At 38.4% G+C, this 17,573-nt stretch overlaps 1 protein-coding gene across 3 annotated transcripts in view; it reads left to right on the forward strand.

Moving 5' to 3' along the window:
* DNM3 (dynamin 3) overlaps positions 1 to 17,573 on the forward strand; it is a 186,905-nt gene that overhangs the window by 111,750 nt on the left and 57,582 nt on the right. For all 3 annotated transcript variants that reach the window (XM_049809312.1, XM_049809311.1, XM_049809313.1), the window contains one exon: positions 6,515 to 6,624. In XM_049809312.1, coding sequence (XP_049665269.1) covers positions 6,515 to 6,624 — 110 coding nt within the window. The remainder of the gene's footprint in view (positions 1 to 6,514; positions 6,625 to 17,573) is intronic.

Below are 17,573 nucleotides of genomic sequence, written 5' to 3' on the forward strand. Positions count from 1 at the left end.
ATGTCTGTTGAATTTTTTAGTAATATGTTGTGGGAAGAGCTACCAAGAGATTGGGAAAAAATTGCAAGTGCCACGAGTACACATAATTGCCTAGAAATGATATTATAAATGCAAAATATAGAAAGATAATAACTGAAACCTGAAATAGCTTGATTCTATCATCAGATCTCTCTTTTTCAGCTGCAGTTTCAGGTTTGGTATTTTCAGCTTTGATTTATATAAGGAACTCATTATCTCTACCATGGCAGAGGATAAAGTCTTGTAACACTGAGGGAATACAAGATTTGGTATTGTGCTCTGTGCCGTGTGCTCCATTCTTCTAACAGTCTGGTTTATCACCCTAAGTTGTTGCCACATTTTTGTGTCGAGATTTTCAACTTGGAGCTCTCATTTTATTCTTTAGCATTTTCCTAGAATTGTTTCTCTTATGCATTGCATAATAGTTCTTCTGTGTCTTTGATAATATTTAATTATATGTATGCCTATGTGTGACAGCTCTCTAATAGGTCATACTGGATTATTCTTGTCAATACAGATACATGTAATAAAACTGCTCTCTAGGTAATGTATATCCATTGTGGTGTAGCACAGCTACAGAGTTCTGGCACACGGTGAGAGTAGAGCAGGAAGGGGAATAGTAGTGCATCATGGATGTATAATCCACCTGCCTGTGGAGGAGTCTCAGGGAGTGAGACAATAATTTTTCATTTTTTGCCTAAAGTTTTTGTCTGAAAACTTTCACTTGAGCACATAGGGAATCATTTGTATATGTGAGAGTGCTTCTTGATGCCCATGTGGCAGGCTTTATTGAAGAATTAGAATCTATGGTGGTTTGAATCTGGTTTCAGTAGTCAAAGAAAAGAAACTCTTGGAAAAGTGCTTGGCGTCAATGCTTTATTATCAACAGCTAAATGCACGTAGGAGTTGATTGTAGAAGACTGGAGAGAGGTGCATAGGTGGAAAAAACATGGTCTTCTCATCTGCAACTTACTAAGTATTCTTTTGCTATGCTTTTCGTAAAAATGTTAGAATGTATGCATTGTTTTTCTGTTAAAGCAGCTCCTTCTTCATTTTGTAGACAGTTTAGAATTATGTTTCTACAGCTGTACCGAGGAGCATGTTCAGGCCTGAATCCCACATAGCTAAGTTGTCTGTAATAAAATAACTTGCTTTGTTTTTCTTCAAAAGTTTGCAGTGATATGTAAGCATCTCACACTTCATTTTTCAGAGTCTGCTTTAAAGCCAAGTGTGGTAAAGCAGAGGCCATTGTGAAGATGCAGTGTGGCTTTCTAAACTGAGAGAGAAAAATAAACTGAAATAGAAACACTGTAAAATTATCTTGGGTATATTTAAAGTTAGTATATGGTTAACTCTTGGATATTGATTTAAATACTATAGAAGTTGCTATGAAGCATCTTAATAGTTTGCATTTTAATCAAATGCCACAGAGTAGGCTATTCTGCACTGGCAGTGAGAGCAGCTCATAGGTGTAAAGAGGCATAGTTTCAGCCTACCATCAGCATTTCCTTATGCTTCCTATTTTTTTTCTTCTTTTTTTAATATAGATTGCTCTGGCTCAGCAGGTTCACAAGCCACTGCTTCTTGTGTCTGTTGCTGTCTGTAAAATGAGGGTAGTGATCCAGCCATCTAAAATAGTACAGTACTGTAAAACATCTTCATTTTGGTATTATTTTATGCCTCTGCTACTTAACTCCTTTGCCAAATAGTTGCTCAGCTTTGGTGTTCCGCCTCCACATTTTAGCACCCTGATTACAAGATACCTTAATGATGCCCTGCCATCACTAGCTGCTTGTAGAAATGAGGTCTAGCACGATGCCTGTGAGTCAGGTAAGTATTAGGCCTGAGTTACTACTGTGGAAACAAATACAGAGTAGTACAGTGTGTTGGTCTGGAAATCTAGTTCAGAGGCAGAAATGCCAGCCTTTTTATCTGCTGTTCCCAAGCTTTAATTCAAAGCGGTTTGTGATTTTAAAGTAGTTCACTATTTTGCCTCATTAATGCCTAATACTTGTTAAGCCTAATACTAATGGCAGAGGCATTTCATGGATACCCGTTTGCTATCACTGCACAGTAATTACTCGAGAGTTGTGCTTTCAGTACAAATGATGCACAGAATGAATCCTGCTGTAAACCAGCCTTTGTTCCAACTTTTCCAGTGTGGCCTGCACTTCCAGTTGGGATCTCGATTTCTTTGAACTTGTGGTCCCCAAAATCGGCACAGACAGGTTTTTGTTGGTGTCATGACCACCCCACTTGGAAACTGGTGTTCTAAAAAGCTTTACAAAGTGGTGAGCAAACCAGCTCAATTCCCCGTGACGTAACTGAAAGCACGATTAGGCCAACGCTCAGGCTCAGACCTACCTTTCAGAAACCGAGCATCATATATTTGAATTGTCCTGCATGAATTTTGATTCTGTTCCTCAGGATACGAAATGGGGAGTAGAGTTTGTCCTGCGTGCTGCCATTTTGAAGTGACAAATAAAAATGAGAATCACCTTTGATAACTGGAAGAAGCTGAAGTAATTTAACAATCTCTTTTCTTTGAACCAAAGGAATTCTGTTCCCCTTATAATCCAGTTAGCTGACATTGTGTCTGAGGTTGTTTCTTCTGCTGTTCTGATGGAGCCTACGAAGTCCCAAAAGCCAAGAATGATTTCTGCCCCTAGCTGAAAACGAAATGAAGTTCATTTGCTTGGAAGTGCTGGCTGAGACCTCGCTGGGGGGAGGGGAGCTGCTGTTGTATTTTTTGCATCCCTTGTGCCATTTCGGACTTCAGCAGTATTTATTTTTAGTACCTTTAAACACTGCAGAAGGAAGGGGCAGTTGTAATATGGCATATTTACGTCATGTTGTCAGTTCCTGGCAGCTTACTTGCCTGTCAGAGAACAGAACTAGTCCATTAAGGATGTGAGTGCTACTTATGCCCACGAGTGGTGAAACATTGTCTCAAGGGTGGGAAGGCCTCCCCAGGCTAGCAGGTTGGTTTGTTTTTCTAAGGTGCATTATGGGGAATTTTTTTTCATGTCACAGGGACAGGAATGGGCCATGGTATCTCCCACTTTTTCCTTCTTCTCTTCTACTCTGTATAGGAAAAAGAGGCAAAGTCTCTACAAGAGGTCAGCATGTGCTGATTTTTCTCCTCATGTCAGGCTTAAGTTCTCTGCCCCATTATAAAAATAAAATTCTATAAATAAAAAAGAACAAATGCTGAGGGGGACAAACTGGACCCACAGTTATGTGCATGTCGTCACTTGTAGAAGTGTGCCTAGCCCCATTCCTCCCAGGCTTCGTACATTCCCTGTTTCTTATGCTGTCAGCCTCTCAGGATGGGAAACATGCACAGATAGTCCTGGCTGGAGCTTTTTTTGCCCTGCCATAACATAATATTAATTGAGCTAAGGCTGAAATGATATTGGGCTCATCTGCTGTTGAATTTGCTCATGCTCTGTTTATACATATTTTTTTCCTCTTTGTTTGAAACAAACAAACAAGTTGCTATGGGTTTTGCTGCCACACTTTAATGTCACAGTAATACCTTTCTCCTGGAATTAAGCAGTATTTAGGTCTGATCTCTCATATGTGACATGCTGTCTCTGTTAGCTTTAAGCATAGGCACCCTATGATTTCCCTTTCTTGGAAACTGCTCTGTCTCAGCATGTGGGTAGGAGGCCATGTAAATAAATACCAACCACTTCTTAGCCTTCAGTAGGCACTTCCTTTTTCCTGGTGGCTACAGAAGAAACACTTTCTCACAGTTTGGCATCAAACATTTATAAAACTTTCCTGCTTGTGGAATTTTTGTTTAGACAATCAGATTCTTGGTATAGTTTTTTCATCAGTTTCTATTTTTACTCATCTGTGCCTGCTTGGTTTGTCAGTAAATAATGTCTGTCAGAACAAACAGTTCATCAGAAGCTTTTCAGATTTCTGGTAATTGAATAGTATATCATTATAAGCATATTCTGTAATAGTGAAAGATAAGTTTTCAAGAATAAAAATTAAGCTTACCTAGGTTTTTTCCTAGTTATGATGGAATAAATAACATTGATATTTCTGCCCAAGAGATTTTTTTTTAATATATATATAACCTGTCTTAAATGTTTGAAATGGAAAACAAAGTATCTTACATTACCACACAGTCCAGATTTCAACTGAAAAAAAATTATTTGCTTTTAATACAAAGTTTAATATGTGTTCTCCTGAATGTATATGCTAGGATATTTTTCAAGTCTGTGTCGCTTTGTCTTGGCAGCAAAGCTAATGCATTTTTCCTTTTTAAATACTACGAGAACTACTTAGGACATAGGTTTATAATATCAAAACAGATCATATCAATAAAAATCAATATTAGAGGACAGTGTACTGCTATTTTTTATACATTATATGATCTATAAGTTCCTTATTTAGTTTAATTTACTATTATTTATTACTTTTTTATTTGTAAATTATGAATTACTTTGCTTAGTTTTATTTATCTCAGTGGTAATACTTACTGAATGAATGACGGTATACTCTCCCTTCAGGGAGAGCCCCAAAGGTTCAGAGAGTATATATTCCCTGGAAGCAGAATACAGATATGAACTGTGATAAATAGCTATACACTGGCACAGAACTAGACTCCTTCATCAGAATTGTTGTTAGATGAGAGAGTGAAAAATATACATATGTATGATCTTTTGTGGGTAATAATTTCTAGGATGGCTAAGCTAGAGGAGGTTTGAAAATACATCAGATACTTTTTATGTAATACTCCCACACTGGATTTGATAACTTTTGTATTCAACAAAACAAGACAGTAGAAACCATGCTTTTCCAGAAGGGCCTTTGAAATATGTTTTTTTCTCCACTGAGGCCTGTTATGAAGCTGTCTAGGAAAGTGAGCCATTGTTGGACACGTCACTGTATTTTTATAGTTTTACTCTTAGGTACATTCTCATATGGTTTAGTTTTGCAATCTGCTGAAGCTTAGCCAAGTTGAATTGCATCTGCCCTCACAGTACACACATCTAAGTCTAGCTAGGACTTCTTCCAGTTCTGTGCAGTGGAAGTTACTTTTGTGTATTTATTTCTTCTGGGAAATATGTATTGAGAAAAATGAATCCTGGTTTGGTTTGTCCCTTTTGCCCTGTTTCATGGCATACAATAAACTATTATCACATGCATATTTCTTACTTGAGCCAACCACCGTTAAGTGATGTCCCAGTTCACAATTCTCCAGCAAGTGCGATGGGTACTGGACCTTACAGCTAGTTCTGAAGATGACTAGACAGAGACTAGTCACTCTTGCTTCGTGTTGGCAGATAAGGGACTGTGAAGGTGCCCTAAGCTGTCCAACTTTGGTGATTTATTGAACTTCTGTAGAGTCATTGGATAGCCAAATTCACGAGAACCCCATTTGGTATCCACTCCACAAATTCCAAGGCATAAATCCTGTCCCCATTCCATTGCTGCCATGGTAATGGCACCAGCCTTAACAGTACCTTCATGGCCTTTGAAAGCTGTTAAACTCTGCACTGCGTTAGTATCCTTGTCAGCAATTTTATTGTGATGTGCAAAACCAGAATGGGGGTTTGAGGATGCAAGTGTTGCCCCTCTTGTCTTTGGATCACTTCTACTTAGCATCAGGTGTATTTGCAAAGCAAAATGGAGAGGTTTGCTCTGGTTTGTTCATCAGTGTGAGGACTTCAAGGAAGTTTAACACAATAGGAACAGCTAATAATCTTAGGGCTTTTTTTTGTTCTGTCTTCATAAAGTAGCTTGTGAGTGTTACTAGTCCTTATTTTGGAGTGACAGGAAGCAAGAAACCCAGAAAAGGTGAAATTATAGTGATTGTGTTGTAAATGAGAATGTGGTGTAAATGAGAGTTGTGATGAAAATGCAAAAGGAGTTGCCTACAGTGAGAGTGCATGGATCATTCCTGCTGTCTGGAGAAACAAGATTAGGAGGTTAGATTAGAAGTCTGGTTTTGTTTGTATATGGTATATATATGAAACCTCGATGATGATATGATTTTAATTGATTTGTATGATTTTTGTATTTTCCACTGGAGGAATGAAAATTTATCCCTGGGATCATCAAATGCTATCCCTAACTAATTTATCTCTATTTCTAGATAGAGATGAATTTTATGTCACAGGTTGGTTACTCCAGTTGCTACACAGATATGGCAGAAAAGTTCTGTATTGATTGGGCACTTTCATTTTAGTTAAGTTAATTCAGAGGAATGAAGAATAATAAATGTGGATGTTTATATGTTTGAGGTGGAATTTTTTCATTAGGAAACGTTTTAAAAGGGTCAGTGAAAAACAGAACTGGAATTGAGGTTTCATTTCTGTTGCAGGTGTGTCTATGAAAGATAAGCAGACATTTCAATTTTGGATATTCCCTTATGATAATAAATGTATTGAAGGCATTACCAACTAAACAGAGCTTGCTGAGATCAGGCTTCTTTGAGACTTCTCACACAGTGTTGTTTTAATCTGTTTTTTCCTAGGAAAAAGAGAAGAAGTATATGCTTCCTTTGGACAATTTGAAAGTGCGAGATGTTGAAAAGAGCTTCATGTCTAGCAAACATATCTTTGCATTGTTTAACACAGAGCAGAGGTAAGAAAATGTGCTATTCTGCAGATACTTCTATAAAACTGTATCTAGCTGAGCATTTTAATAACCAGCAGTGTAGTTGTGGTATTTCCACTATGTTCGGTGAACAAAGATCTTGATACTCTTCATTTATCTTCTTCCTTGTGGTTGCATAACCATGGGATGAAAGGTTAGCGTCCTCCTAGACACTCATGGGGTGAAACAGCTCTATGATTACTCATCTAGTTCTTCTGTATGGCTGAATAATCATCTCCTGATCCTATTTTTGTTTGGTTTGGCAATCACCTAGGCTTACCAAAACATTCATGACTTCTGTACCTTGTGACCAGATGCAACTGGTGTAAATCACAAAAGTGTCATTGCTTTTCACTTTCTTCAGTGGAAAATCTTGCTTGTCTGTAATCTTGGGAGTCATTCTGTTGTTTGTTTGGGTTTGAATACTGCTGAATGGAGAACAAGTGAGATTCCTCAGCTTCCCTAATTAATAGAATCTTTGCTTTGTAGTGTTTGCTTCATACTTTTCCTTTCAGACTCCATCCTCTGATTTAAGTAGTGTGGGTACTCTATGGAAGCCTATTCCTGATGCACAGCCAGTTCAAATTACTGTGCACAAATAAGTCAAGGCAACATGACAACATTTAAAGACATACGAGTGACCTGAAATTTTTTATTTTTTATTTTTTACTGAAGAGGAGAGTTGCATTGGCAGCAGTCTCAGTGGAATTGCATTTCAGCAGATAAGGTGCAATTTCTATAAGTTCTTTTTCAGGAAAATAAGTAAAATTAATTGTAGTGGTAGCATGGATAGATGTCCTTGTTTTCCTCTTTTCTTCTGCTAAGTCCCTTCACACCCAAAGCTTGGCAATACATTCAGATGTTGTTCAGGATGGTGAGGGCTGGATGTGGCACCCTGCAGAGCCAGCTGTTGTTGCTCCTGAACTGGCCAGAAATAGTCCTTTCAAAAGCAAGGAATGCTCCTCCCTCCTGCAAAGCAAAAGCAAAGCACAGGATTTCTGGGCTGTCAAGTTTCTGCTGGCCCCAGAAACATGAGGATGCAATGTGAGTCTCGCTCTGAACTACCCCACGAAGGCTTTGCCTACATCTGCTGACATCTCAGCTAGCCTACATGTGGACATTGTCTGCCAGGCGATGCCCTTTGAAAGTATGTTGCACACATACTTGCTGGGAATAAGATTTCAAATACATGACCACTTGCATTTCTGGAGCACAGAAAAAAGCTTTGAAACACTTTTCATGTTTTTAAAAACATAAATGATCTTCAGATGCTGGAAATTAATGTAATTCTGATTATTCTGCTATAGATATGTGTGAATTGTCCCAACATTGCGTGTACATCAGTCAAGAAAGATAACTTTGTCCTGGTGGCTTGGTATCAGCTGTACATATTAAGTTCCTTCTGTGAGAAATCTGTTAATTTTAGCTCATTGTTTCTCCTTTGTTTTGGCTAAAGGCTTAGAATGTTTTCATCATCTTAAATATTAATCACTGAACTGCTGTGAAAATCCAAGAGAAACATGCGTTTCCACTGGCAAGTTCGGGATTTATTTGGGTATTATATAGCTGCACATTCGTATTTTCACTGGATCTTCATACACACTGGACAGCAAGGATTTCAAAATCAGATGTCTAAAATGTTTGCCATGTCTGTAATAACCCTGCCCATCTGGGCTGTGAGTAGACCCCCCAAGCATCTGCAAGCTGCTCTAAAAACATCCTTATATCTATATGGGCATGTTAAGACATGACAGCATAGTGATAAGACGACAAAATAACTTTGCCTTGGGAGAGGCTGTTTACAGAGACAGCCTTCCAGCTTAAAAGGAGGCAGAAGTTGTTCTTGAAGAAATATTTATTGAATTCTAATTACAACAGCAATTCCTCTGTTACTGTAAAATAGCTGATTTTTGATGTTTCTAAAAATCTACCTGCTGGCACAAAGTGGTCAATACAAGCTTAGTATCACTTTCCTCTGTCTCCTAAATTCATAGATTGTGTCAGCAGAAGCAGGGATATTGGGGCTTGAATAAAGTGATCTGGCCCTGAACTGGGGGGACTGTTTTCCCTGTCCAAGATTCTTAGGGAAACTAAAACAGGGAATCAGTAAAGATCTGTTGAAATAAGGAGTCTCACTGTTGTTTTACTTTATGCTAATCCGTTGATTTCTACTTTCTGAATGGGGGTGTGTGGGTGTGTGAATATGGCTTGCTTTTCAAAATTTGTGTAAAAATTAACTTAGTTTCTGGTTGGGTTTTTTTGGGGGGGGAAGGGGGGGTGATTTTTTTAATTGAAAAAAACATAGCAATTGAGAAAGAAATCAGCTTTCTCTTTCTGAGTTTGCCCACTGAGGGTTCTGGTTATGGAACCATTTTGCTATTTAAGATGTAGATCATTAAAGAACAAAGGCAAAATCATCTGTTCCAGCTTCCATGATAGCATGGAGATGGTTCTGTGTCTCTCTTTTTTTTTTTTTCCATAATCCGCAGCATTTTTTTTCATTGACTATGCAAACGTTCTTAATGTTCAATTAAAGTATTTTAATTTTCAAGCAAAATCCCTTTAAGAGACGAATTTTAAGAAGTTTGTTCTCTTTTTCATTCCCAGCCCCTCACTGCATAGGTATTTGCTCCAGCCATATGTTTCTGATACTGTACATTTCAATAGTTTCCTGGATTATACACTGCATTTTTTCCATTTATGAAAACCTTTCCAGTTCTGAAATATAGTTACCAGGAAAATGCTCATTTCACTACATAGAAGGAAAAACCATCTTAAGTTAGCTAAGACTTGGGGATAGATGCAGAAGGAAACTAACAGTATCTGTCATTTTGATTTACTGCAGAAGTCAACAGTTCTCTGACAGGAATCAAATGTGACTTGGTAATGTATAGTAAATGGAGACCGTGACAATTGATTTCACAGTGCAGATAAATTCTCATGAAATGAACATAATTGTATGTTTATGAAAAGGCTGCGTTGTGAAGTAATTAAGTTCTTTTCCTGTTACTTTCTAATTCAAATTTTTAAAAAAGGGCCGGGGGGGGGGGGGGGGGGGCATGTAGAAAAACTCGTGGTGTGAAGCAGATATAGTACTGCTTAAAGAATGAGGCAGTGAGTTTTGTTTTTCAGCAAACTAAGTAATTTATTTATAGCTTTTGAGTGGGCCCACCTACTTAATTTATAGACACCATGGAAGACTTTTGGAGATGGAATCCTCTAGTTTACTTACCTTAGCAGTACTAGATGTTAAAACAAACTATATTAGAGTGAGTGCCCATTGACTCCTGGATCATTTTTGGCCACATCTGTCTACATGAGTCTGCCTTTAAGCAACTGAAATTGAACTGTAGGGTCAAGCAGTATGTCTAAACCTAAAGCTGTCAAGAAAGCGAGTGCTATTTTGTGTTAACCATCCTTTTCTTCTCCACAGTAAACTGCTGGCAAGTCTTTTAAACTGGAAAAGAGATCAAATATATTAAAAGTATTTTAAAATAATAGTACTGTAGGAGAAAAACTAATGTTACACACAGCTAAGAACGGAGGAGAGAGGATTTTGTCAGCACCTGTGCTTACATACAGTAGATTAACCTGTGATGTCCTCACTGATGAATGTATAAGACTCTTGTGCAGAATTCAAGAACAAACAAAACAAATCCTGCCCATCCCGGAAAGTTTACTTTCCTTCTAGGATTTCATTCCAAACACTTTGCCTATTCCCCACGTATTTCCTGTAAAAATTATTTGCTGATTGGTGCTTTTTCTTTTAGCCTAAGTACTGTAGTCTGGAACAAGAACTGTAGTCTTAAGTGTGCCTCCCTTTAGGATCTATGCAACAGTCCTATCTCTCCCTAATTAAGACAGGCAAGCAGTCATTATTTCTCATGATCTTGCTCAGTTGACTACAGGATCCACCTGACACTATTTTACAAGGTTCTGTGTCGTTCTAATGTAATCCTTCTCCTTTGCAGTAGAGTAGTTGCACTTTTGTCCTGATTTATTGGTCAATAAATTGTATTACTGTATTACAAGTCCATCTAAATACTACTTCCCTTTTAAGTAAAGGAGGAATGATGAATAAAACTGCTCTTCTTTTGCTACGAGCAGAGGAGATGCTTCCTTTCCACCTCTTCTCCAGCTCTGGAGAGATGAATTCTCTTTTGTGGGAGAAGAGATTCTACTAGGTAAAGATTTTTGGGGTTATAAAATGGTAGTAGGCTGAAGTGTTTGTTGAGGCAGTGAATTTGCAGGCTTTTCCTACCAATACTGGGAGTAGCGACCATACAATGAGGAAGAGTTACCTGGTGGAGAGTCCCTTATCAGTAGCCTTATGCAGGAAGCTCTGTTCCTCTTCAGACTCATTCCTTTCCTTGGAGCCAAAGAAGCAGAAGCAGTGTGTGAAATTCTCCCTTCCTTGCAGAGGGAGATCCCACCAAGTCTCCCTGTCTTTTACTGTCCTGCCCAGCCAGGATCCAGATGAAACCGAGTAAGGGTGTTGCTTTCCTCGCCTCTATGGTTCTGTAAGATAGGGGGATGTGAGGAGCAAATTCAAAGCACAGAACTGTTCCTGTTTGCCTTTGCAGGAATAGGTTCCTGAGAGCTAAATGCTCCTCAATAATGATGAAACAGTGTGACAGAACCTACCATCCCTGCATGAGAGATGACTGTCTGGGGCAGCCTCATTGTAGAAACAGATCCTTAATCTGAGAAGCAGATGAATGTCAAGAGGAGAGCGATCAAAAGGAAGTTTTGTGGGCACACAATAGGACTGGAAATAGAACTGCCAGATGATAAATTTTAGCTACTGGCTCCTGAGTACACTCTGACTGTCAGGAATCATATTGCACAAGAAACTGTGTTGTCTATAGGACCCAGGAAAGTACGCTGTGTCTACTAAGTGAAAGGTATGACAGTATTTATTTTGGATGTGTGTTGTTGGCTGAGTGTTGCTGTAGAAGGGGATGGAGCACAAGTCTTCTCTGGGACTCCAAATGCACTAGAACTTTTAAGTACTGAATTTCCTCTTATGGACAGCAACTGGTTAACTGCTATCCATATATATAAGGGAAATTGGGCAAGAGCCAAACTAAAGGGAACTAGTGAAAGGAGACCGGGTCAGAGGAGGTGTTGGATGGAAGCCAGGCTAAAGGAGAAAGCCTAAGATGAGATGTATGTTTACTTACTGTTTTTGAATTAGTCAGAAAGCTAAGCCCCAGGAAGAGCTGGACTATAAGCTATTCAGAGCCCTCTCTGTTAGAAAGGGAAGAATGGAATCTATTTAATTAAAAAAACCCACAAATTTAATCCAGAAAAAAGATGATAACGTTTGTAAACTAACCTCTAAGATGCTGGTGAGTACAATATTTAAGAATAGGAAAAATATGCAAACCTAAGGAATAACTAGCCTTTATGCCCCCAGTCCATTCCATTTAAAAAAAAAAAAAAAAAAAAAAAAAAGAGAGAAAAAGAAAAAAGGTTGGGCTTTTTTCTGGACTATTTCAATTTTGTCATTACTGACAAGAATTCTTTCATTAATAAAACATAGTATGGTGGATAGATGGTACAGGTATTAAGGTTTAAAACTGGTATTATTACAGAGCAAAAAGGGGTTCTCAGGAAAGGAAACAGCAGTGCCAAACCCATACCTTAAATACGATTGTTACACTGTACTTGAAGAAAATTCCCGAAGGGATTGTGTGGGATCTGAAACGTTAGTGACACCTACCAGAGACACGGGTGTTGTAAGCATGGTCTGTGTCGTGGCTGGTAAACTTGACTCAGCCTGCAGGACAGCTTCACCTTGCTTGCTCACTGTGACTCAGCAAGGTCTGGGTCCCACTGCTCCATCCAGAGAAGCACAGAACTGGAGCAGGAGACGTGCTCCCTCCATGCGTGATGAGGGACTGACAGCTGTGAGCAGCTTTTGCGTCTGTGTGGCCCCAAGGCAGGTTCCAAAACAGGCTTCCATCCCTCACCACGAAAACGATCAAACCTTCTCCAGGCAATTATGGAATATTTTAGTGCCAGTTACTGTTACTACTGCAGATTTTGGCCTATGTGGTGTTAGTTTTGGCTGCATTTCTGTTCTGGATTACATATAGAACTCTAGACGCTTCATTGTCCAAGCTTGGCTATATACTGATCAGCATATCTTCTGTTCATTTGCACCTTAAAATTGTGTGGGTTTGTGTATGTATTTGTGTGTGCGAACTTTAAAAGATCCTTCAACTTCTGGGAGACCGCTTACATGAGTTACATAGTAAAATCCTTAAGTGCTATTATTTCATGACATTGTCTCAGAGATTGCCTCTTTGGCTTTTCTGGATATTAAGAAAAAAATCTTGAGAGACATAATTAATTTTAATTAGCATTCACATTGGACAGATCTGAAATGGCATGCCTTGGTAGAAAATATTAGTCATTGCTGTTAACTCAGAGCAGATGGTAGTTTTTGTTTCTTTAAAATATAGATTTGTGGAGCTTCTGGTAGAGCTTTCTTATATGAAAAATAGTGCATATATTCAAACCAGCCATTGTGAAATTACAGGTGTTTAAAAAATGGTAGACTAAGACTAAGGTTGAATAAGCAGAGTGTATACAGTGGAGTTGCAGGTTGAGTAAGTAGAGAACATACAGTAGAGTTTCATCCAAGCTTATCTTTCCCAATTGTGCATGTATATTTGGAATATCTGGATTCTGTTGTTTTCTCCCTTTTTCATTTTAGTTGACTATTTATGAAACCCATATTCCATATGATTTCAGTCAAATAAGAAATATCTAAGAATTGAATCTTTTGTGTTTTTCAGGAATAAAATTGGGCCAATCTGCATTTGGTTCTAGATGTCTAATGTGCATTTTAATTCTGCTTGCATCCTAATAAAAAGACCAGACGTTTACCAAAGAATTATTTGAGATGATAAGCACGGTTGTTTGAAATCCCTGTAAAAGAAGATTATTCCTTTGTGTTTCAGTCTGTGAGTTGCTTTGCTTGTATCAGTGCGACTGCTGAACTTAAATGTGGTTTTGTGTTCTTTGGAGGATTAAAGTGGTTTATAGGCACAATTCTAAAAACTTCACTAATGTTCTTGCTCTGTAATTGGCATTCGGTCTCCTCCCATATTGGCAAGAATAAATACATCTTCATTTAATCTTGGTTTGTATTTTCTCTATATACAAAAAAAATACATGCATATATAGTACATCTTTGTCTACTGAAATGCTTCAGATCCAACTCAGTCTAAAAGCTGCCTATGCATATAGTTAATATGTGAATATGCATTAATATATATGCATACATATTAACTGGGTTTGTAATGTATCTACAGTGGTTGCCCTTAAAATCTTTCCAGGTTTGTTGGAGATAAATATTTAACCTTATCTTAATACTAAGAAATTGCAAGAGATACTATACATCTTGAGCTCTAGCAGTTGAGTTTGCTCAGATAGCAAGTAGTCTTGATGTGCAACTGCTGTAGAGAGAAAGGTACTGGTATTGCCTCCACTGTAGCAGGCAACTAGAAAGTTCTTTCTTTGTGATTTTTAGTTGTGTGTTATTCACCTGTTGGTCCTGGATTGTATAGTTCTGCTGTTTTATAGGCAATCAAACCTTCTCTATGCAATGTTGACAGCCCAGGCTTCAGGACTAGTGGGACAGGAATCTCAGTAACTCACAGCTGGGCTCAGTCTTCAAACTTACCGGCACTTCTCTGTTTCCTCTTGTGCACTTTCAAATACTTTACTCCATTCCTGCATTTTCATGTTAGGATTCTTCCATGATGGGAGGCATTAAGGAAATACCTATGGACAATGTAAAGGTCATTTGTGCATTAGAAAGTTCACTTTGGGCCCTTAAATATAGCGGGGAAAAGAATCCAGTATGCTGGAAACAAAGGTGGTAATAAAGTGAAGAAGTTGTTGGGTAAGCAAAGTTACAGCTGGGAGTCTGCTGGACTTTGAGGTAATGGGCCTGGCCTAGAGAAGGTATGTCCTGAGTGTGAAACCATTCTGGAATCGGAAATGATGCTTTTAGTCCGATTGTCTGTTCATCTCCATAAGTAATTATGTTGTGTTTTTTCTGGAATGTGGTTCTTGAGGTTTATTTATCTAGAGTATAATAAAATCTGCAGATAACAAATGGTAACCTTTTGTATTTTTCACTCTGGAAAAAAAAGTAGTATTATGTTAATTTCCAGTAATGCCGCTATAGATAAACTTTCATGTACTATGCAGGATATTAAATTACAAAGATGAGACTTTACGGGAGGAAGCAGCATAGGTAGATGTGGTATATGCATATAGCTTTGCACACAGCTTCTCTATTTATGTGTTCACATTTTAAAAATGTTATATATTCAAGGGAAATGTTGCACGCAAATTGTACTTCCAGGCAAGTTCCCATTTATTGTATCTGTTTTGTTTCTACAGTCCCTTAGATTTAAAGATGCCTGAATATCACCAAGATTTGTATTGTTGAGAGTTCGTCTTTTTGCTTCTTGGTATCCTGTATTATATCATTCTCTTTGATGTATAACATCCTATTTAGCTGCTATAGAGATGACAATGAGAACATGACCTCACTGTATTCCATATGGAGTAAGTAGGTGAGGATTGAGTAGTAACTGTTTCTGTGCTGATATCTTCAGCAATTTTAAAAATTGGAAGAGAGAACAAAACAGAAAGTCTGAATTGTTTTCAAGAACGTTTTTACAGCTTTCCATGAGACGCCAGTAGATTCCTAATGAGTAAAACATGTTAATGTGTTTTTGTAAGATTCCACTAGTAACAGAAGAAGGACACACTCTTTTCAGAAGTTACTTTGGCTTTTTTTCCTTTGAAAAGTTCCTGTGCCTGTCAGCCTTTCTGGAAGAAAGAAAGGCAAAGAAAGTCTAGCAGCAAGGAAGCTGATTTGGGAGGCAAGCATCCATTTACCTCCCCTACTGTAAGCTTCCTAAGAGTTCTGGCTCAGTGTGTATATCCTGCAGTTCCTCATTTATGCTGTGAAGCTGAAACCTGTGTTCCTTTGTGGTGGTGGTGGGGTAAGATTAGCTATGATAAAATGGTGGAGCTCTCAGATGCTACAGGGCGAGGAGCCTCAGAGAGCTGGAGACATCAGCTGCTTGGCCATAAGATGTCCCTAGACCTAGGAAAAGTCTTGATACGGAGACAGGAATGCAGGACTGCCAGCTCCCATCTGTTCAAAGTGGTTGGCTAAAATCCCTTCTCGTCACAAAATGCCAAAAAGTTTAATATATAACATGACAGTCCTGAAAAAATGTTTTCACAAGTCGGTGTCATGTTGTTTTGCTCTTGCAGATAAGTATTTTTGGAACTTCCCTATCGCTGTGTTTTACAGCTTTTATTTGCTCTATTGTTATTTTTAGTCATCTTTTCTGAGAGTACCCTTTTACCGTTTCAGCTTCCTATTTCTTCAGAGTTATAGCTGCTTAGTTAACTTAGCCAAAAAACTTATCTCAGTAAAAGTTTCTCCTAACAATAAATTAAAGCATTTTTTCCTCTGGCGATTTCATTTTGCTTCTCTCTCTATTTTTATTGAGTTCTTTGTTTTGTTCAGTAAATGTTGACTTGGAGTTCCACAATATTGCAAATTGAATAAAATTCAAGTGTTTTGTCATCAGTTCAAGATAACAGCATCCGAGGAGGTCGTCCAGGCTATTATTTGCCTTAAGGCAGGATTAGTACATTTGGAGTCAAGGAAGAAAAAGGTTTACTTTTAAATTTCTAATCAATAAAAAAAAAAAATCCATAGAGCTTTCAATCATTCATGCTGACAGTAGCTTTGCCTAAACTATGGGACCTGACTCTTTAGTGTCTCTGTCCCTTTGCGGGCTGGTTTCTTTGGGAAAGAAGTGCAGGTGTGCTGCCCTGAGCGGCACTGAAGCACGCTCCAGTGGCATCTCTGATCCAGATGCTTGCAAGGAGAAGTGCAAGCCTGGTTCTGAGCACACCTGCCTGGCTGCTCAGATGGAGCCATTGAAATTGGTGAGAATTACGTCACCGACATAAGGAAATCTGAGTGTGTCCTTTATTTTTTGCAGTTTTGAATGCAATCTATAAGCCTGCTAAAAATACCTGATTTCCCTCTATTCAGAGGTGGGTGTACTCTGGTTGCCATATCGTGGTTTCATGGCTGGCAAATTAATGATTAAGTGTCATGCTCAGGCATGAACAGTTACTGTTCAATAACAATTTTTCTACCCAACTGTTTCCTGAGACTGCCCCAAAAAAGCAGGGGTAGGACCTGTCTGGTGACACTGTTAGTAAGGGAGAAGCGCTTCTGTAAGTGGGAATTACATCAAGTTGGTTGTATTCCGGCAGTGTGACGGTGAAATCCCACCAGTCCCTGAATGCTAAAGAAATTTGTCTAGGCAGTGATAATAATAGCTTTATTTCCTGGTTCTGTAGTGTATTCAATTTGATTTTCTCAAAATATGGGGTAGAAATGACCTCTGTAGTTGCATAAGGAAACCAAAGGACCCATTGTCATTGCTGTCTTTGAAAGTTAAGTAATTTCCATCAACCCCTTTCTCCACCCTCACTCCCCTTTCTCCATAGCTTGCTAAGGAAAGAAAACAGTCTGGTTGCGATGGAAGATTGATTCTTGTGCAACTGTTAAGATCTAGCAAAATGTGGTTTCCTAACCTTTGTCAGCTAAGCTTGTGGCCTTTCCTAAAAAGACTGTTGGCTGACAAATTTACAGCGATCTGGTCTGTATATAGAATTTGAATTCGGAAACTAATGGCTAAACCGTAAGGGGAAAATCTGTTCTGTGTAGTGAAGAATTTACAAGTACCACCTTCCTACATACGTATTTTTCCTCCTTTCTCTTTTCTTCCATTAAGTGGTTCCCTATATTTATCTAATTATGTGAATTACCTGCAAGAGGTGTTATTTAAACATGTCCCAATTTTCTTACTATG

The sequence above is a fragment of the Accipiter gentilis genome, chromosome 8 (genome assembly GCF_929443795.1).
Source record: "Accipiter gentilis chromosome 8, bAccGen1.1, whole genome shotgun sequence".
NCBI lineage: Eukaryota > Metazoa > Chordata > Aves > Accipitriformes > Accipitridae > Astur > Astur gentilis.